This window comes from Morus notabilis, unplaced genomic scaffold, assembly GCF_000414095.1.
Source record: "Morus notabilis unplaced genomic scaffold, ASM41409v2 Scaffold1445, whole genome shotgun sequence".
In the NCBI taxonomy this organism is placed as follows: domain Eukaryota; kingdom Viridiplantae; phylum Streptophyta; class Magnoliopsida; order Rosales; family Moraceae; genus Morus; species Morus notabilis.
Genome location: NW_010362731.1, coordinates 192,169 through 212,541, shown reverse-complemented (window position 1 = coordinate 212,541; position 20,373 = coordinate 192,169). Strand labels below are relative to the sequence as shown.

Here is a 20,373-nt window from a genome sequence, read left to right as displayed (position 1 = left end):
CTGATTTTACAGGAACAAGACCATCGGCAGCCCAAAAGTTTCAAGTGGAAGTGGACAAAGTCACCACAATTACAGCAAGCACTTCCCAGCAAACTGAAGACCCTCAAAGCTTGGAACATGAACAAGAAGGAACCGAAGAAGATAGCACTGACCATGTTCAAGAAACTCAACTAGCCACTTCACAGAACCTGGATGAGTATGTTCTATCAAGGGACAGGCAGAGGAGAACAATAAAGCCACCTGACAGATACTTGGGAAGCAACATGATAGCCTATGCATTGCTCACTGCTGCAGAATTGGAAGATAAAGAACCTAAGACTTTCGGAGAAGCCATCCAAAGCTTAAAGTCTAGAAACTAGAAGGCTGCAATGGACGAGGAAATACAGTCACTAAAGAAGAATGACACATGGGTGCTAGTGGAAAAATTGAAGAAGCAGAAAGTTGTTGACTGTAAATGGATATATAAGGTCAAGGATGGTGCTACTTCGGCTGAGCCCAAGAGATTTAAAGCTCGCCTTGTAGCAAAGGGTTTCACACAGGTAGAAGGGATTAACTACAATGAAATCTTCTCCCCTGTTGTGAAGTACAAAACAATTAGGACAATTCTTGCCTTGGTAGCCTATAAAGACTGGGAGTTGGAGCAAATGGACGTCAAAACCGCTTTCCTGCATGGAGACCTCGAGGAGACAATCTACATGCAACAACCTCCAGGGTATGAGGAGAAAGGGAAAGGAGACAAGGTGTGCCTTTTGAAGAGGCCTCTATACGGACTCAAGCAGTCCCCCAGGCAATGGTATAGGCGTTTTGACAATTATGTTACCAGGGTAGGTTTCAAAAGAAGTGAATATGACTCATGTCTATACTTCAAAGATCCAGAGACAAATAAACAGGTATATCTTCTACTTTATGTAGACGACATGTTGATCACCTGTAGTGATCCATAAAAGGTTAGAGAGGTCAAGAAAATGTTGGGTTCCGAATTTGACATGAAGGATCTTGGAGAAGCAAAAAGAATTCTAGGTATAGATATTCAAAGAAATAGGAAGCAAAAGGTGCTAAGTCTATCTCAAGGGGACTGCCTCAGGAAAGTGGTTCAAAAGTTCTCAATGGACCAGGCCAAACCAATTCAAGTCCCCTTGGCAGCTCACTTCAAACTATCTGTAGAGCAGTCTCCATCTACAGAGGATGAAAAGATGAAAATGTCCAAAATTCCATACTCAAGTGTTGTGGGATCCCTGATGTACGCAATGATATATTCCAGACTGGATTTGGCCCATGCAGTAAGTGTATTGAGTAGATATATGTCAAATCCAGGTCATGAACATTGGTTAGCCATGAAATGGCTACTGAGGTATATTAAGGGTACTTTAGATTATGGACTGATATACAAAAATAAAACTGATCTTTTGCATCTAGATGTGTTTGTAGATTCTGATTATGCAGGTGACAGGGATAGAAGAAGATCCACTTTAGCTTACATGGCAACACTAGGTGAAAATTGCATAAGCTGAAAGGCGCAACTACAATCGGTAATGGCCTTATCTAGCACTGAGGCAGAGTACATTGCCGGAATGGAAGGGTTCAAGAAAGCCATTTGGCTACAGTGACTACTTAAGGAGTTGAGAATCCTTAAAGAAGTTGCCACAATTCATTCTGACAGCCAATCTGCCATTCATCTGTGCAAGAATCCTGTCTACTATGAGAAGACAAAGCACATAGATGTACGACACCACTTCATAAGAGAGAAGGTGGAGGAAAACTCGATCAAGCTGGTAAAGGTGGATACAGAAGAAAATCCCTCCGACATGGCAACTAAAGTTGTCCCTGCTGGGAAGCTTTAGAAGTGTCTGAAACTTCTCAGCATTAGCAATACATAACCATGAGAGGGATGAGCAAGGAACCCACAAAGAGCAAGTTATTCAAAGCTGTTGTTCTGTGAAATTAAGGTGGAGTTTATGAGTGTAATTCCACAAACGACAGCTCGTTTAGAGAAGGAGTACCAAAAACGACAAGTCACTTAAAAGGATTCAATGCAGCTGGTTTCTTCTGAAGGGGAGATCCTCGCTCTACACGTGGAGGGCCAGCTACCGTTAGATCTAGGTTATGTTGTATTGGGTTAGATATAATCTGAGGCTTGTATTGTCGGTGGAATTCATTCCATTTGGCTCACAGATTTGTAAGCGAGAAACTCCATCGATGAGAGAGAGAGAGAATTTGTAAGGGTGTTTGGGTTCCAAGAAAATCAGGGGAGGATTGTTCTTGAGGGAAACACAAGTGTCTCTTCTCTGGGTTTGATTATTGTAATCGGGCGAGAGTTCTTGTTTTGGGGTTGGAGAGCTGTGAGGGTTGTAATCTCTTCTCTAATATTGGAATAGAGTTCGCTGTGGGAGAGCTCAACGGGGACGTAGGACAAGTTATTTGTCTGAACCTCGGTCAAACAATTGATTGTGTTCTTGTTGATTTCTTTTCTGAAATTAGTTTTGTTTTGAGTTTGGTGTTGGCGATTATCTAACATAGACCATGTCTTCTGAACACATTTTAAGTCGTAACAAGGATTCGGGAGGCAGCCATGACAGAATTTCCTCCAAAATATCTTCACACAAATCAGAAAACTTTGCCATATGTATTTTCTGCCTTAAATGAAGATTAAAATTCAATTAAAGATATTCTATAGAATGAAAAAAGCATAGAAAATTGCTAATATATCAAATACATGTATTGTTGAACATTTAAATGCCACATAAATTGTTAGTGATATTCTATAAATATATATGTGCCACGATTCACATTCTGTTAACAATCAAAACTTTGTCCCGTGTGATCAATTTTTTTTTCTCCCATGAATTCTATATCAAGAACTTTATATCTAGCACCGTGTATATACAAATACATGAAGGATTTGGATGTAGAATTTCCCAAAAAGTACTGAAAGGAAAAGAGAGAAAGAGGGGATCTCATGCGAAGGCGAAGACGCGTTCCTTCTACGGTGTCTTCATCTCTGTACATTATTGCGTTCCTTAGTCTCTCTATTTGTGGTGATTGGATTGGATTCAGTGATTTTTTTTTTTTAATGTTGGGGCTTTGTTTCCGTTTAATGGTAGATGTTTTGATTAAAATAAAGGCGGAGGTGTTTCCGCTCTGTTGGTTTTGTCTTTTGATGTTTTTGAGTTTTGTTTTGTAATAACGGAAGTAGTTTTCCCAACTTTTGATTGTGGTAATATATTCAATCTGTAGGAGTTTATTCTTTGCGGTGTTGTGTGTGTTTATAGTGTGGATGGTGGCTTTTACACTATAGTGTCGTGGTTCTTAATCGTTGGGATGCTTCTTTCAATTATTGAGGTCTTGTCAAAAAGAGTATTATGTGAGCTCGTTTTTTGAATTGTACTAATAGAACTGGTCTCCATCAGGAATTATGCCCTGTATTGCAAGGTTATTCACATTCTTCTGCAGTACTTTATTATCTTGAAGAACCAAATGCGGCAAACTTAAGTAGATTTATATAACAATGTAAAAGAAAGCATATTTATATAGACAAGCATTTTTATTTTTATAATATATTACTAATTTATCATTTGGAAGCACCAGCTCAATCTCAAAAACCACCCAAAAAAATAAAAAAAGCAGATTTACATCGATAAGGAGTTGCGGCAAAGGTAATCCCAAAATATATTTTTTTATATAGCAGATTTCTGAAAGATAAGGATTTTTTTTATGAATAAATACAAGGTAAACATTTGTAAGCACCAACGTGGCAAACTTGTGAATGGCAACAACAGATGTCAGCGTTGTAAAGCAGTCCAAGTTTGAATTGAATCGAAGCAAGAACCAGCAATGGAATATCATTCTCAATATCATTAGCATTTCACCGAACAAACAGAAGGGAAAAAAATCTCCCAAACTTCTCAGTTCAAAATCTTTGCTACCCTAAACATGCAATAATAATAATACTAATACTAATAATAATAATCATCATCATCATCATCATAATCATAATAATAATAATAATAATAATCATAATAATCATAATCATCATAATCATAATAATCATAATTATCATAATTATCATAATAATAATAAAACAATATGAACACTTCACTTCATAGTCCTTGAATCATACTTCAAACTCTCGTCATATCCTCAATAATAATAATAATAATAAAACAGTATGAACACTTCACTTCATAGTCCTTGAGTACTCTCATCATATCCTCTCCGATTTAAATTTTAAGCATCTTTTATTTTATTAATTTAAATTTTTAATTTTAATTTTATTACGGTTAAAAATTTTCATAAAAAATTACATTTAATTTTTTTATTATAATTAAAAAATTATAATATAAAATAATATTTTAATTTAAATTAAAAATTTAAATTTATAAATTGAAAGAGACCTTAAAGATGCCAAAAGTTTAGACACCTCAACTTCTTGTCAGCCATTTTCCATTTGAGAGAGTTTGCCAAAACTTTAGAGTCCCTCAAAAGTCATTTTCCGTCTGAAACTGTCAGCCACAGCGTATCTTTTAGCATCTGTTTGAGGGATCGATGAATTTGATCAAAACCCTTTTGGTCCTTTTCCCTCATCGTCTCCACCGTTTGCCATTGTGTCGAATCAGTGTGGTAATCAATACCAAAAGAAAGTTGTTAATAATTTCAGAATAAGCCTAATCAAGAAATGAAAGTCATTTGAACCAAAAAAAAAAAAAAGGTTGTAATGAATAAGTCCAATTAAGAAATGACTTTGTTCATTTCACGAATTCAAGTTTTCAGTTTTAAATTTTTACTAGAAAAATATTTTTAAAAAATGTCACATCTAACTTGTTTTTGTTATAGTTAAAAATTCTCAGTAAATATCACATCTCAATTCGAATTAAAAATTTAAATCTGCAAAGTGAAATAATGATCATTTGAAAAAAAAAAAAAAAAGGTTGATAACAAGAAAGTGAGTAACATAAATTTTGCAAAAGAGAGTGTTGTACACTATATATAGTACGATCTAAAATATGTCGAACCAAGAAAGTGTGATAACTAGTGTGACAACAACAAACCAATCGAGTAACAAATATGAATTAATGTCTGTTGCCATTGGAACAGGTGCAAATTGAAAAAGTAGCGCAATATTTAAGATCTTTTACCCTTGAAACGATGTAACAATAAACTATTGAATCAATTCAACAACAAACAATATTTGATCGGCATTATATCGACTATATATAAATTAAAAGCAACAAGCGAATTTAAATGTTTTACTTTTGAAGTTATGTACGTAATCTTTTTATATTTGAATCAATTCAACAACAGACGATGTTTGATCGGCATTACATATATCAAATATAAATTAAAAGCAACAAGCAGATTTAAGGTCTTTTGCCTTTGAATCTTGAAATCTTGTTGTGAGGAACTAAAGCGGTTGCTTTCTCCTTTCTCGCAAAGGAAGAGACTGTAATGAATGAATGAAAGTTTATTACACGGGTCGTTTATAAAGATAGAGAGACTACCAAATTTAGAGGGATTATATACAAGGATTTTACTTGCACATGATAAGCGATCTGTTCTTCACAACACTTACAGAAATAAATAAGTCAATATAAGTAAAAGTGTAAGAATCTTCCACGTATAATAACAATAGAACCTAAGGTCTCGTTTATTTCACCGATTTGAATTTTTAATTTTAAATTTTTACAGTTAAAAGCTCTAAAAAAATGTCATATCTAACATTTTCTATTACAGTTAAAAGCTCTCAGAAAATGTCATATCTCAGCTTGAATTGAAAACTCAAATCTGTGAAACGAACGAGGCCTAAGTCTTGTCAAAATATAAGAAGGGTTAAGTCTGTTTGCTATATTATATAACAATTGGTCACGCTTTAACTCGTGCAAAATGTGATCATATTGGACAAATTTCAGAACCATATGTCCCGCTGGTGATGTTGTAATGTACCTATTAAGCAACTGAAATATGCTCTTTATATAAACCTTCAGCATGCGCAAAGTTGCCTTCATGTTTTTCTTTTTTTTTTTTTTTTGGTTAAGGTATGTTATGTTGCTAGTACTTCAGGAATAATATATTCAAAGAGTTATTTTCTAACCAAAATAACTTTAGCACTTCAAACAGAGATATTTGGGGCTCTCCATCTGAATCGCATGGGAGAGTTTTCTGAAAGAATTTTCAAGAAAAATAAGACCCGTTTGTTTCATATATTCAAATTTACAGAAAATTAAAAAATGAAGAAGCATCTAAAAAAAATAACGTTGTATATAAATATTTGGTTCAGGTTATATTCATTTATTGTCTAGAATATATACCATGAGTAATTGAAACAAAATCTGGAAATATACATGGCTACCAGCTATATTATTAAGGAATTTATGCCATAAATAAAAAAAATTAGCATAGTTTAGAATAGCAATATACATTATTATACATATACTAAAGGAAAGGAAAGATTTTACTGTTTACTGAAAAAAAAAAAAAGGGAAATAAGTAAGAAGATATAATAATATGTGAAATTTTACGTTAAAATTTACAGACTCAAATAATAAAGTTATAAAAATTACGATAAACTTGTGATGAAAAAATACGATGAATCATTTACAAATTCTAACGTAAAATTCATAAATTATCGTATTCTTTTAAAATTTACAAATTTACGATAACTTTTACAACTTTATCGTTGAAATTTATAAATTTTAACATAAAATTTCTCAAATAATCATATCTCCCAATATGGTGCTGGAAGTTTTTCTCCCGACACCATTAAAGGACCCCTAGTTAGTTGAAAGATACAGTGATGAGCATCACCATTAGTGGTAATGAGAATTTTCCTTCATTAGAGAACAAAACCTGTTGAGATTTTCATATGCCACTTCTCAGTTGAAATAGAAGTGAAAAGAAATAGTGAAGACCCCGTTTGCTTCGTCAGTTCAAATTGGTGAATTTAAACCTAGAAAAGTTTATTTGCGTATGAACCTATCTTTGGGTTTTCCGTGGTTTAAACTGACTTTTGCTAGTGTAAGGTTCAGACTGAAAGTAAAGTTTGAATCAACGTTTGGTTACAACAGTAGAACTATATGTTTTTAAAGAATTGTGAGTGAAAATGGTTGGTGAAAATCTTTAAGATTGTTCTTTTAAAGTGTAACTTGAGTGTAATTTTTAAGTTAAATTTGAGTTATAACTTGAGTTAAAGTTATAATTTGAATAAAGTTGAGTAAAGTTAAAACTTAAAAGAACATGAACTTGAATAAAATTGAAACTCGAGTTGTATTTTTTGAGTTTTTTGGACAAAAAAACAACCCCTTAGAGTTAGGTTTTTAAACAGTGTTTTGGTTTAGACCTTAAAACCAACCGAAACCTTCCAAACAAACAAACGGGCTAGAAATCTAAACCAAAAAACGTCAAAGAAAATATCGATAATCTTTTGATACAAGCAGATGAATGGAAAAAAAAAAAAAATTAACTACACAGGAAGCTCCCAAGATGCCCGCTTATAGAAAAACAACAAGACTAAACAATCTCATTGCCAGACAACACGTTCACAGAACTCTATGGGTTCACCTTCGCAACTTTCTTCCTCAGCAGGTGGTGCAAGTCAACTGCATTGATCTTGGCAGCAAGTATGAAGTCATTCTCAGTCAATCCACCTAAAAAAAATGGAAAAGATATCGAAATTCCATCTCTTTTCCGCCGCAAAAATTGCAATGACAAAGAAAAATATTGATCCTCGAACATAATGACTTCGAACGTTCTAAAGGCAGTTCCCTAATCTAGAAGTTTGTTATTGTTAAACATGATCAAGCAATTCAGTTAAGAAAATATGAAGCATATATTGAGCTCTACTCTAAATAACATTAACGAAATAATAGTTTAGTTCAATGCAGGTCAGTCAATGGCGGTAGGCCATTTTGCGGATAATTGAGGTGAGAGATTCAGTGGATTTCGCCACTATATATATATATATATATGTGTGTGTGTGTGTGTGTGTGTGTGTTTTTCTTTCCTTCAGGGAAAAGTTATACAAATTATTCAGAAATAGTCCAAAATATACCAATATGGATATCCGTTATCCTCTACGGCCCATTCTAACCCTTAATCACCTTATCGGATTTATCCGTCCAAATCTACTCAAAATTAAATATCCTAGAATCATGAGAGTTGCCAACTTTTGGCAGAACAGTCTGAACCCTGATGGGAAGGAAAGAATACAGCATTCTACAATACTGATACCTTATTGAAGAGGTTCAGAAACTGCATTCTGCAATACCTGATACCTTATTCAAGAGGTTCAGATCAGTAACATAGCACAGAACTCTCAGACATAATTTTAGAGTGAAATCAGTTACACCACTATACAATGTCAAATTAGATATACTCAATGACGTAGGTGTTCAACTTAAAATTTGTGTTTAACAATCACTTCCAAGTCGGGTTACTAAATAAAACCATTATACATGAAAAATTATAGAACCCGAAACCACAAGAAACTATAAATCAACAATATATGGTTATCACAAAAATAGAAAAACGAACGAGGAAAAAAATTGCTTGATTAAGGGCTAATGCTTACCAACTGAATGTGTCCAGATCTCAATAGTGACGTTGTTCCATCCAACGAGGTGAAGATCTGGATGATGATCTGCGCAAGCACATTTACATAAACTCCACCATCTTCAATGAATGGGCACCACTCATGAATGCTCATGTACATGTGCCATGTATCAGAAAAGAATGAAAGTTCAAATACCTTCAGCTTCTGCAACATCAGCTACAAGCTTGAATAATTCCAATCCTTTAGTGAAACTCTTCACCTTCCATGACCGAGACAGTTTCATTGGACCATCATCAATTATAAGGTTCCATCCATCCACCTAAAGAATGTGCCAAAACTAAAGACTTAAGAGAATATCCTTGGATATGATTCAGGTCTACAAGACTTTCAACTACAAACCCGTGTAATCAGGTCTTTTGCTGCTTCTTCAGTCATGGGTCGCAAATCCTTTGCATTGCAGGGCACACACTTCTTTGCTGACAAATCTAACATTGCAAACAGACAGGGTCAGATAGAAAAAAAAAAAAATCTTCACATTCTCTACAGAGTAATAGCAACAAGAGCCAATATCTTGACGAAAGCTAGACAAGACACAATGGACAAAGTACGGCAAACGATCATGAATCCAATTTTCTATTCTCAAAAACAATAATTAAATTACAAAAATAAGTTTTCACGTGGGATTACACCCGGTTATCATATCACAAGTGGCTAAAGCTCTAACGCACCTTGGCCAGTGCAAAAGGTTCTAAACAGACATACTGACTTTCTACTTGATGACACGCCCACACTGCCATGAAGTATGTCAGGTAATCGGCTAGTGGAACTGTATGTAAGTACAAAATAGATATACACAAGAAGATTACTTATCTCCAAAACGGAGAGCGCAAAGCTAAATGAAAAACAGTTAAAAAATTAAACGGCAAAAAATGGTAGATTCAAAGTTGTCATATTATTAAAAATAATGCGGAAAAAAGAAAAGCACGTGGTATGATGTAAACTTGTTTTTGGTAATGCATAACATTATACGATAATAATCTTAAAATCTCAATCCAAGTATCTAAAGACAACAATATTGTTGTTCCAAATGCTATATGGCCGAACGTTCGGGGGTGACGCGTCACTGATAAAAGGAATGCGGTGGTCCTGGTCCCTTGGAGGGGGCAAGTCCGTTGGAGCTAGAAAAAGGGTGCCAAATTCATGGATGAGGCTCTGCAACCCTACCAGCACTGAGGAAGGGGGGCTAGGGTCCTCCGGTTGGATTGCTTGTAGTTCCACAAGTGCTCCCTGTTCAGCTTGCAGTAACATCTTCATAATAGCCTTAAGAGGGGCTTGTTGTTTGGTGTAAGCTGGATTGCCGTGGAAGGTGACCAGTTGGCCCTCAATGGAACACTTCATTGTGAGTTGCTGCCAATTAAAACAAACATCCCCTAGTGGTTTCATCCAAGCCACGCCCAAAATCACTTCCGGCACGCCTAAGGGAAAAGGGAAAAAATCTTGAGTGATACAAACCCCTTGTATGTCCAATGGAAGGCTTTGGCAGATCCCGCTTCCTCCTTGTCGCACTCCATCCCCCATCTTAACTTGAAACGGCTTTGTGGGAGTTACCGGTAAACCGAGCTCCTCCACTAACCGTCGCGAGATAAAATTGTGCAAGGCTCCTCCGTCGATAAGGACCATGAATTCTCGTCCCTGTACGTTCCCTTTTAGCTTCAAGGTTTGGTTGCCTGTTATCCCCACCAGCGTTATCCCCACCAGCGAGCTTAAGGACAGCTCCATTCGGGCATTCTCAATACTTTCTTCCTCCCATGTTGCGTTCTCAGTCAGAGGTTCCTCTTCTTCTTCCTCGGTCTCAGCAATGATCATCACGTTGAGGTGTTTATTCACACACCGATGGCCGGGGTGAAACTTCTCATCGCAGTGGAAACAAAGACCCTTCTTTCTCCTCTCTTGGGCTTCGGCTTCTGTCAAACGGCGGTGGAAAGGGTCTTTTCGGCGTGGAAAGGGTGTCTGAGTGGTGTGGTTCGAAGGAGTGGAGGGTGAGTTGTGGAACGACAGTGGTTTCATTCCCTTGTTCACTGCCACTTTAGGATTAGGGGGAACACGTGTTGGCTCTGGGGTCTACATGGGCCACGTGACAGCCTCCACCGACCCATGGCTTTTCTGAGTATTCCACGTCTTTCCTCTTCTGAATTTCTGTTCCCAAGCCCGGCCCAATTCCCAGTTCTTCTCCTCAATTCTCTAGGCCACTTCCATCAGGTCCAGCAAGGTTGGTGTGTGGGCCAACCGTAATTCGGCCCGAACTTCCGTTCTCAGCCCATGGAGGAAGGCTCCTCTCATGGACTCGTCGGACGCCTCCAGTAGCGGTGCCGACAGCCTCTCAAAGTGGCCGCAGTATTCTCCCACGATCCCTGTCTGCTTGATGCTCATGAGCCCCTCGTATTGGTTGCCTGCCATGGACGGTCGAAAACGCCGAAGCATGGTGGACCAAGTGCGTATCAGAGCACGCGCCCCCAGCCACTGAAAAAAATCCAGTGCTGCTCCATCGAGGTGCATGGCGGCAGCAGCTAACTTCTCTCCCTCCGGCGTACTATTGACGTAGAAGAATTGCTCTGCCTTAAAGAACCACGCGTGTGGTTCGTCTCCTGTGAAAAACGGCAGCTCTAGTTTCCGAGGACTTGCAACCCCTGCTCCTGTCATAATTTCCGGTCGTTGGTGAGCTCTCACGCCCCCCTCGCAATCCACTATGGAACTCCCTCCGATCTCTCCTGGGGATGAGGACGAATCTGCCTGCAACTTCCCTTTCTCCATTGTCAGTTTCGCAACGACAATGTCATGCAACTGCGAGAACCCAGTCTGCATCTTGAGCATCATTTCTCACATGGCCGCCATGTCTGTCTGGTAGTTCGTCATTCCCTCTTCAATGACGCTTCGGTTTTTCCCTACGATATCAAGCCTTCCCTCCATTCTCGTGTTTCCCATACCCAGGTATCGACGCTCTGATACCAAGTTGATGAGTACCGACCTGCAATGAACAATTCCTAGCAGCTAACACACACCAAAGCTAACCAAACGCAAGAGATTAATTGAGAAAGGAGAGCTGAGAATGTCTCAGAGCCCTCAATTGGTATTAGCTATGGAAGCAAAAGAAATTACAAGTCCCACAGCTTCGAGGCACTGCTACCTCCACCCACTAATTCCTTACCTCACTCCTAGCATCTAGCCCTTTTATTCATGATTCGGTTAGGCCACTAATATAATTTCCCATGTGACCAATCAACAAGTGACACCTGTATCTTAGGTATTTGGGCCCCTCTTGGGCCTCCTGGAGTACACATTACCAAACCGAACGTTCCTAACATATTGACTTTGGAAACTCCATCTACTCATAAAATCCTATCTATACCAGTTTCTTCATGACGGCTTAGATATGAGTATGACATTTTTTTTTAATAATTCCATTTGAGGAAGTACAGAATACAGAAATTTCTGCCAAAAAAACAAAAACAAAAACAAAATCAAAATGAAGATATAGATTCCATTTTCCGCAAAATATTAGAAACCAAATATCAATTCCTAAGGAAATAAAACATTGAACATAATAGTGCTCTCGCTATTATCCCTAATACAAAAAATTGAATTCTATAAATCAGAAACAAACACAAGCACCTAATGTTCGTCAAATTTGATTTGATTTTTTTTCCTTTTTTTTTCAATATCCATTCTCGCTGTTTATATCAATCGCTTTAGACACGCAAAACACATAAAAGCAACTTAACTTTCAATCAATATATATTTATATGTATATACTCTAAAGTTTGACAAAAATGAAAATCAGTACCGTCCATGTGCTCCGAGCAAGCTTTGAAACACGGATGTCAATGGCGTCTGAAATGAACAGATAGAAAACCATGAAAGAGACGGAAATGAAGGAGAGAACATAGAGAGAGAAAGAGAGTTTGAGTACCTTAGGTTTAGAGAGAGAAAGAAGAGAAATCTGTAATATCCGAGACATACCTTATAATTACTCTAAGAAAGTGAAAGAAAGGAGCTTTGTTTTGCTGATAAATTTCACTTGTTTTGGAAATTCAAAAAATGACGTGTCCTCTTTCTGAGTGAAAACGTGGAGAAAGATCGTGCGTTCTCGAGTACATGTGGCATATCCAAGGTGTGACTGTGAGGGTTACATTTGGAAATTTAAATAGTTAGGGGGTTAAATTGACAAATAACCGTTTTTGAGGGGCGGGATCGGTAAAATTGTATTGTTTAATTCCGAGAAGTGAAACGCAAAAAATTTGCGAAATTTCGCAGGCGTTGCTGCTGGGAAAGGCTCTGCTCCAACCAGAGTCCAAAACATTTTCCTGGAAAATTTATTACAGAAAGAAAGCAAACATGGTCAGTTTCTTTCGCACTTTCTTTCTCTCCAAACAGATCTTTACTTTCTTTTTTGTGTTATTTCATTTCTACGTTCTCGTTCTATTTTCTGTGGAAAAGCCTTGGCTATTTTGTTCTTAATTTTGGTTTTACTGTGGGTTTTGGGATGAATTCTGAGCCTCGGTTTCTGTGCAAATTAGATTTATACATTTTAATGGTGTAGATTAGGGTTTTGGCGTAGATCTGAGTCTGAAATGAAGGCGATCTGGATTTCTAATGCTTCACGGTCATTTTATTCGGATTTAATTTTTGCTTAGACCTAGATCTTGTGAATTCTTTGGAGTTAGCGAAACGCATGCTCTCAATGATCCACATATTTACTTGTGAATTATCACCTATCGATATATGTTTGTGTATTATATTACTAGGCATATCCACATTTGTTGAAATTGGAAGCTGAAAAATCGAATTCTGAAAAGATATTTTGCTTTATACTCAGGAGCTTGTTTAATCACGTTTTTATTTGTATCAGTTTTGGCAATTCTTGCCTCATCTGCTTCAAATTGAACCCAATGATTTGTCAGCTATAATCAAACTTTTGATTCTTTATAGGGAGCTATGAGCTTGAAGCCGAGTTATCTGTTATCATATGGAATTCTGTTCTGGATTTGTTGATTTCGATTGTAGTATATTTTAAGGTCTCATATAATGAGATATTTATTTATTTCTTTCTTTCTTTTTTTCAAACCCGATATGTTCCTGTTCTTTCATGATCAGTTCAGTTCGAAAACCTCGAGGGTTACTGCAGATATAATTTACAATCAACTTAGGAGTTTGATAGATGCAATCTATATAAGATGTATACGAGTAAACTTTCGCATTCTTCTGTGTTTTAAGGTTACTGATCAGATACCACACTTATCACATCACGAGTTATCCATGCAACAAGAACACATAATTATCTAATTACGTAGTAAGACTAAAGTTTTCATGTCAGTTCCTTTGGAAGCCAATCTTTTTGGAGTTGCAATGCTTGACCATTAAGCCTGCCCAATGAATGGGGTCTCTAACCATTTAGGGGGCGGCCCTGCTATTTTTTTTTCTTGTTATAAGTTTGAGAATTGGAATAAGTTGTTCCATTTGGGTGATTTACGATCCAGAATTTGAAGATCTCCAAGTCTTCCTTTGGTTCTTATTTTTCTAAGGCATGTTTTGCAGGAGACTTGCCCATCTGTGAAAAACATTCTCCTCCTCGATTCTGAAGGGAAGCGCGTCGCTGTCAAGTATTATTCAGATGACTGGCCAACAAATAGTGCAAAAGAAGCTTTTGAAAAATCTGTATTTACCAAGACCCAAAAGACTAATGCACGGACCGAAGGTAACTTTTCTTTCTTTTACTTTTTTGTCCAGGTATTAGGTATTTCTGTCCCTCGCCTTTCGAATGTGCTTCTAATAATATTGTTTCTGGCCTTTGATTATGCTCATGTGAAGCATCTTGTACGTGTTTAATATCTTGTATCTCTTTGTCTTGCTTCTTGGTGTTGGTTCCTGAACAAGTTTTCTTCAACATGGATAGCAAAATAAGTTGCCAGTTATTTGCTTAGTTCATTCACCATCTATAAACAAGTTTTGCATACCTGTCTTTTCCTGCTTGAATATGCATGGTACTTGCACAAACTAGCTGGCATCCTATGGGGGTTTGTGGTGGACAGACAGACAATTAGCGATTGAAATTGTAGGCTAGTAAGATTTTTAAAATGTTTTTGTGATTATTAGACAAGCATTGTGCAATGTGCATATCATTTTAAGAAGTATCATATTTTACTGTCTCATTGTTCTTTATGGTTGAGGAATGTAACATTGGTGTATTGCTTCCCTAAACTATGATTCTCACAGCTTTCATGTTTGCTACTGTCGACAGCGGAGATAGCAATGTTTGAGAACAATATCGTTGTTTACAAGTTTGTTCAAGACCTTCATTTTTTTGTTACTGGAGGAGAAGATGAAAATGAGCTCATCTTAGCTACAGTTCTTCAGGGATTTTTCGATGCAGTTGGCTTTCTCCTTAGGTGTGCCCTTTTCCAGTTCCATATTCCCGTTCCTATACATCTGCTATTCATGAGTTTTCAAATATCTCGTTCCTTAAGTCATTAATTATTTAATATTAATATATACATTTGTTCCAGAGGCAATGTAGATAAGAAGGAGGCACTTGAGAACTTGGATCTCATTCTATTATGCCTTGATGAAATTGTTGACGGCGGGTATGCAATATTCCTTCTCTACATTCAGTATTTGAGGGACCCTCATTCAGTATTTGTAGTCTCTCTGTGAAATTTTGCATAGAACTTACGTGAAAAATCAATCCCCCACGGCCCTTGAAAATGGCAAATCCCAGACTCACTTATTTTTTATTTGTGCAGCATTATCCTCGAGACTGATGCGAATGTTATCGCTCAAAAGGTGGCAAGTCACAGTATGGATGCAGGGGCGCCATTGTCTGAGCAGGTATGTAGTTTCTCTCTTCTGAATTCTCCCACTTTCAGTCTCTTTCATAAGAAGGGAGAAAGAGGAGCTAAGCACGAAAACGAATTATGCAAACAAAATAAACTCCGTTTTGCTACCAATCTTTTATCCTTTTTCTTTTTGCAGACAATAAGTCAAGCATTGGCAACTGCTCGTGAACATCTAGCAAGATCCCTTCTTAAATGAGAACCGTGAGATGTGTGGAGAGGACCAAGGAGGGTGACCAACTCTGTTTTTGCATTTTCCAGTTCCATCATATTTGATGTACTATATTCTTCATGAGAACCAAATGTGTTATATGCCATTACTTGCGATGCTGCTACTTACCAATATTAGAGTTTCATTTCTTGTGATAGCATTATCTGATTTTGCTCAATTTTATCGTCTATTGTAAACTTGATTGGACACAGAAAAACACAATGGTCAAAAAGTTCGAAATTATAAAGGTTCTGACTTGAGGTTTCGTGAGACCTTTGACGTGTTTATGCACTTACGGTTGGCAAGTTGCAATAGTTTTTTTTTTTTTTTTGGGTGTTATTATATATGCGTGAATATATATGTAGTGCTGTATTGATGTTACTGTTATAGTAAAAAGCTCTTAGAAATAATCACATTTATCTTTTTTGTTACAGTAAAAAGTTCACATAAAATCATATCTCAATTTAAATTAAAAACTCGAATCAGCAAACTAAACGAAACTTATTTCACTAACAACAATTTTTTTTCTTCGGGCTGAGAGCAGTTTCTCTTTCTTTTTTTTTTTTTTTCCGTATGCAAGCAGTTTGTATAAATTCAAATCATGCAGTATTGACTAGGTTAGTATCCTATTCATGGATCTAAATGGATTACTTGAGTTAGAGGGTTGAATTGTAATTTAAACCTATGAAGAAAAAAAAAAAAACAAGCCCTTTATAACTACCATTTTTAAAAAAACCTAATTAGAGGAAGAAAATCACTAAGCAATAATTTTCTCTTTTTTCTTTTCAGACGAGAAGAACAAACAAACCTTTTATTTATTATTATTATTATTTTTTTTTCCGCTTTTGAGGGAACTACAAATAAACTTAGCATTGATCATTGTCAACTGAACATACTAAAAGAAAAGAAAAATCAATAGGACTTTGGTCGTTACATCTTTCATTAGTGTATGAAAGCACCACTCTTCATGTCTGAGGGTTTCCTTGGTTATTAAAGGATAATGATGAAACATGAGTTATTCGAAGTCTTACAACCAAAACATGGAATAACAATAATATAACATAATTAGATTTTCAAGCGGCACAATAATAATTAAATTGGCATTTCAATTAGAATAATATACTAGCTTTCTTTTCCTCTTTTTTTTTTTATATATTTTGTTTCTTTTGTTTTTTTCCTTCCTTTTTTTTTCCCTTTGTCTTCTCTTTCAAGTGCAGATTGTTATTATTCTTCTGAACAGCTCCTTCTCACTATTATTGCTCCTAGAGTAAACCAGATTTCCACCCATCGATCAGGTTGACGTACGATGAGTGTCATCCTCTTCTGCTACAGTCTCTTGGTGTCTTTCCCACTACATAGTAATTAGCCAAAAAAAAAAAAAAAAGGTTCCCTTTAGACATTTGCCTCTTTATGTTTAAACAGGAAGTTAGAAGTGAAGACCACTCACTACTCCCTAGCTAGGGACTCAGTTGTCTAAAAAGAACTTATAATGATCAAAATCTCCTCACTGAATGAGAACATAATCCGCATCATGAGCAAATAAAATCACCAGCAGTTGGGGGCAAAAAATGTTCACTTCAAACATTGCCTTTCAACAGGAAGTCAGAAAGTGTAGACCAGTCGTGACTCACTAGCTAGCGACTCAGTGGTCCAAATTCACTTTAAATGATCAAACTAGTCTCATTGGATTAGAACATAATCCGCGTCATGCGCAAATAAATCAGCAGCAGTTGGGGGCAAGTTATTCCGAGAAACGTTTTTACGAACCTGGGCATGAGTTTCTGCCTCATGCTGAAACATCTTAACCAATTCTTGGAGCTCCAACTTCCTAACTTCAACCTGCTGTCCAGCCACAGGATTTTTTAGTCCAAGATAAACCAGCCCAACCACAATTAGGATGATTCCCAGACAGAAGAGGACGCCTGAGAAAAGACCAAAGGCATATGGCGTATTCTCAGCCCCAGGGATTCCATCAACATTGATTCCAAAGAGCCCGGTGATTATGGAAAGAACTAGACCACAGCCCCCAAAGACCGCCAAATTATGCGTCACTCTAAGGCTTCTGTCCTGCATGAATTAAGAAATGAAACGTAACAATAAATGTATGATCAGCTTCGTCGAATACCATTTATTAAAAAAAAAAAAAAAAAAAAAAAAAACTAAACTTACAAGATTTACCATTTGTGTACACGAACCTGTAACCATGCGCGGACAGTGCTCTGCATTACATCCTGAATAGTAAACAACCGGCCACGAACAGCTTCTTGCTCCTCGATCATTTCTCTTGTACTCTTTCTGATTCCTTCTAGCAAGCTTTTTGCGGAAATTCCTTTCAAATGCTGGAGAAGCTCAAAGATGATCTCTTCTCTTGCATGAAGTGACCACTTCACTCTGATAACCTGCAACCAAACTGCAACATTAGTGAACACGTTAAGTATATCATGCTGCCCCTTCTAGTATATCCTATATTATTGGCAGAATCTACAAACTTTACAGTCAGGGTGATTTTAGAATTCTAGCATATGTTCTCTCCCCACTTGATTATTTTGCAATGTGAAAGATGAAAGAGAAAGACATAAATGTCAGCAAACTAAATAGAGATGCTTAGCATACTTCTTCATCTAGTTCCCCTTGCACTTTATTTAATACATTAAAAAAGGATAAAAAGGGGGTAAAGAAAAACATCTAGTTTCGAAGTGTTCGACTAATGGTCAAGTTTGTATATGCGAGGAGGGGTAGGAAGGGAAATAGGCTGACTGTGGGGGAGGGAAATGTTATCAGCCAGCCTGTGGGGGAGAAAAATGTTATTTCTCAAACTCAGATTGCTGAGGTGTGATTCAGTTAGGGGGCTTTGTTAGAGAAAGGATTATTTAAGGAGTGAAGGCACAGAGGGGTCCATTTGTATGATTGTAGATTGTGAAATCAGACCTTGGAGGCGTAAAGTGTCCTCAAAACTCTATCGTTTTCTTTCTTCTTTCTTTTACCAGATATACTGTTTCTACTACGTCTTTCTCAACCCTCAAGAATGGAGGTTGTTTCATAACTAAAAGGAGGCCAGACCCTACTTTCTGGCTTATTCAATTTGCCTTTGATTGCACTTAATTCTCAGTGCATTGGTTAGGGACACAGGTGTGGGGGGCGCGAAAAAAGAAAAGAAAAAAGATATGGAACTGAGCCAAGTCAAATGCAAAGAAAAATAATTTTTCAGGTCTTATGCTGATCGAAGGTTCTCTGCCAGTGTCATCGATCTAATAAGGAGAAGTAGCATACCTGTCTTGACAGCTTTCTGATCTCTTGATTCAGAATTACACTGAAAAGATTCAGATCCTCGTGGTTTCTCCTGCTCATGCAATAGTAACTTGTCAGAAAGGTAGTCATGAATAAAGATTCTACAAATTTGACGCAGCATAATCACTCTGCATAAAAGGTTTCATGCCAATGAGAGAACCTGTTCATAAACTTCAATTCAATCTCATCTGCCGCACCAAATATGGACTTGCGAAACAACCTAGAATAATATGGAAGAGGACCAAAAAGTTAGAAACTAATACATTAGCATGTATACTGCATGCTAAAAATAATCATATGATCAGTATTCTTCTATGGCGGTTTTTGTAACTTGCATCAGATTTACACAAGAATACCTATCATCCCATCGAGTTAGTCGGCAAGCTAGATGTGCTATAACTTCATGCACTGTTCTCGGTGCATTATAGCCTCCAGCAGAAAGAAGTTCCTAATCAATGCAGAGCAACAAAGTTATTATTTAGTATGGCTAAAGAAATCTACACACACACACATGCAAAAAAAGTGGTCAGCAAAGTCCGTTAGCTCTCATTTTATAAGACTAAGAATGAACAACCTGAACTTCTGTAATGCCCAGCACATTTACACTTGATACATGTGCTTTTAGATGCAATACAGTTATTAGGAAGTTTTGGGCTTGCCAAGATCTAAGCACAATAGGGATGTCATCCTCATCAACATATGGATCACCAGCTGATTGTCCCAAGAGCTCAAATAACAGCCCTCCGGCAACTCTAACTGGGACCTGAAAGACAAGTGCAGTGTTACTATAATAAAAACAAAATTCCACGACAATTGAAAAGAATGAAAACAAGAAAAAATATGTCGGTTTGGAATGGAAAAAGCAACACAAACCAAAGTCCTATGAGTAATACCAACGAGAGAGTGACAAAACCTCATCAACTAGATGCTCACTTTCAGAATTGCAGCATACATTCTATTTGGCACTTGGCCTAATATAGCACCAGACGATTGGAAAGCATATATGTCCAATGCAAAGTTAGTCTATACTATCAGAATATCAGAAAAAGAATAGTTAATTGCTTATTTCCCTAAGTAACACTAAAGTAGCTAACAACTACACATACTTTATTGGACTCTATAGATAATGGGTCATTCGATATTTTTAAACCAATGGGCCTGTTTGTTACCGTTTTTGTTTTCATTTTTCACGTTTTTCGAAGCAAAAAATTGAAAACAGAAATGAAAAACGCGTTTGGGGAAGTTTGTGTTAGAAAACAAAAACAAAAACGTTTTTGTCTTTTTGTGAAAAACTGAAAACGAAAAAAATACGTTTTCATTTTCACGTTTTTGTTTTCTAAAAACTGATTTCAGTTTTTTTTTTTTTTTCTTCTCTCTCTTCTCCAGCCGAAGAAGACGCCGGAGAACACCACCGTCGCTCATCCAACCGGCGTCTGCAGCTGCGC

At 36.9% G+C, this 20,373-nt stretch overlaps 3 protein-coding genes across 6 annotated transcripts in view; 1 reads left to right on the top strand and 2 right to left on the bottom strand.

Annotated features, from left to right (window-relative positions):
- Positions 1 to 7,369: 7,369 nt before the first annotated feature.
- LOC21393931 (putative pterin-4-alpha-carbinolamine dehydratase) lies at positions 7,370 to 12,560 on the bottom strand. Of its 3 annotated transcripts, XM_024168579.1 has the most exons (7): positions 12,510 to 12,560; positions 12,384 to 12,430; positions 9,271 to 9,368; positions 8,942 to 9,027; positions 8,738 to 8,861; positions 8,561 to 8,629; positions 7,370 to 7,637 (listed from the first exon to the last, which is right to left on the bottom strand). In XM_024168579.1, exons 1-7 carry the CDS (start codon positions 12,555 to 12,557, stop codon positions 7,540 to 7,542), a joined length of 570 nt encoding a protein of 189 aa, XP_024024347.1. In that variant the 5' UTR covers positions 12,558 to 12,560; the 3' UTR covers positions 7,370 to 7,539. The 3 variants fall into 3 exon arrangements, with proteins under 3 accessions (XP_024024347.1, XP_010100987.2, XP_024024348.1); XM_010102685.2 differs by lacking the exon at positions 12,510 to 12,560 and having other exon boundaries at positions 12,384 to 12,500; XM_024168580.1 differs by lacking the exon at positions 12,510 to 12,560 and having other exon boundaries at positions 9,271 to 9,332; positions 12,384 to 12,500.
- A 229-nt stretch (positions 12,561 to 12,789) lies between these two features.
- LOC21393930 (coatomer subunit zeta-1) lies at positions 12,790 to 15,914 on the top strand. The gene is made up of 6 exons (XM_010102684.2): positions 12,790 to 12,937; positions 14,135 to 14,294; positions 14,838 to 14,985; positions 15,103 to 15,180; positions 15,340 to 15,424; positions 15,569 to 15,914. Exons 1-6 carry the CDS (start codon positions 12,935 to 12,937, stop codon positions 15,626 to 15,628), a joined length of 534 nt encoding a protein of 177 aa, XP_010100986.1. The 5' UTR covers positions 12,790 to 12,934; the 3' UTR covers positions 15,629 to 15,914.
- Positions 15,915 to 16,567: 653 nt separating this feature from the next.
- LOC21393929 overlaps positions 16,568 to 20,373 on the bottom strand; it is a 6,666-nt gene continuing 2,860 nt past the window's right edge. Inside the window, exons 3-9 of one of the 2 annotated variants that reach the window (XM_024168573.1) lie at positions 19,503 to 19,691; positions 19,285 to 19,376; positions 19,089 to 19,148; positions 18,911 to 18,980; positions 17,836 to 18,039; positions 17,408 to 17,707; positions 16,568 to 16,991 (exon numbers count right to left, since the gene is read on the bottom strand). In XM_024168573.1, the coding sequence (XP_024024341.1) occupies positions 16,932 to 16,991; positions 17,408 to 17,707; positions 17,836 to 18,039; positions 18,911 to 18,980; positions 19,089 to 19,148; positions 19,285 to 19,376; positions 19,503 to 19,691 (975 nt within the window). In that variant the 3' untranslated portion in view covers positions 16,568 to 16,931. Of the gene's footprint in view, positions 16,992 to 17,130; positions 17,708 to 17,835; positions 18,040 to 18,910; positions 18,981 to 19,088; positions 19,149 to 19,284; positions 19,377 to 19,502; positions 19,692 to 20,373 lie in introns of those variants that run through there. The other variant, XM_024168572.1, reaches the window with a different exon arrangement.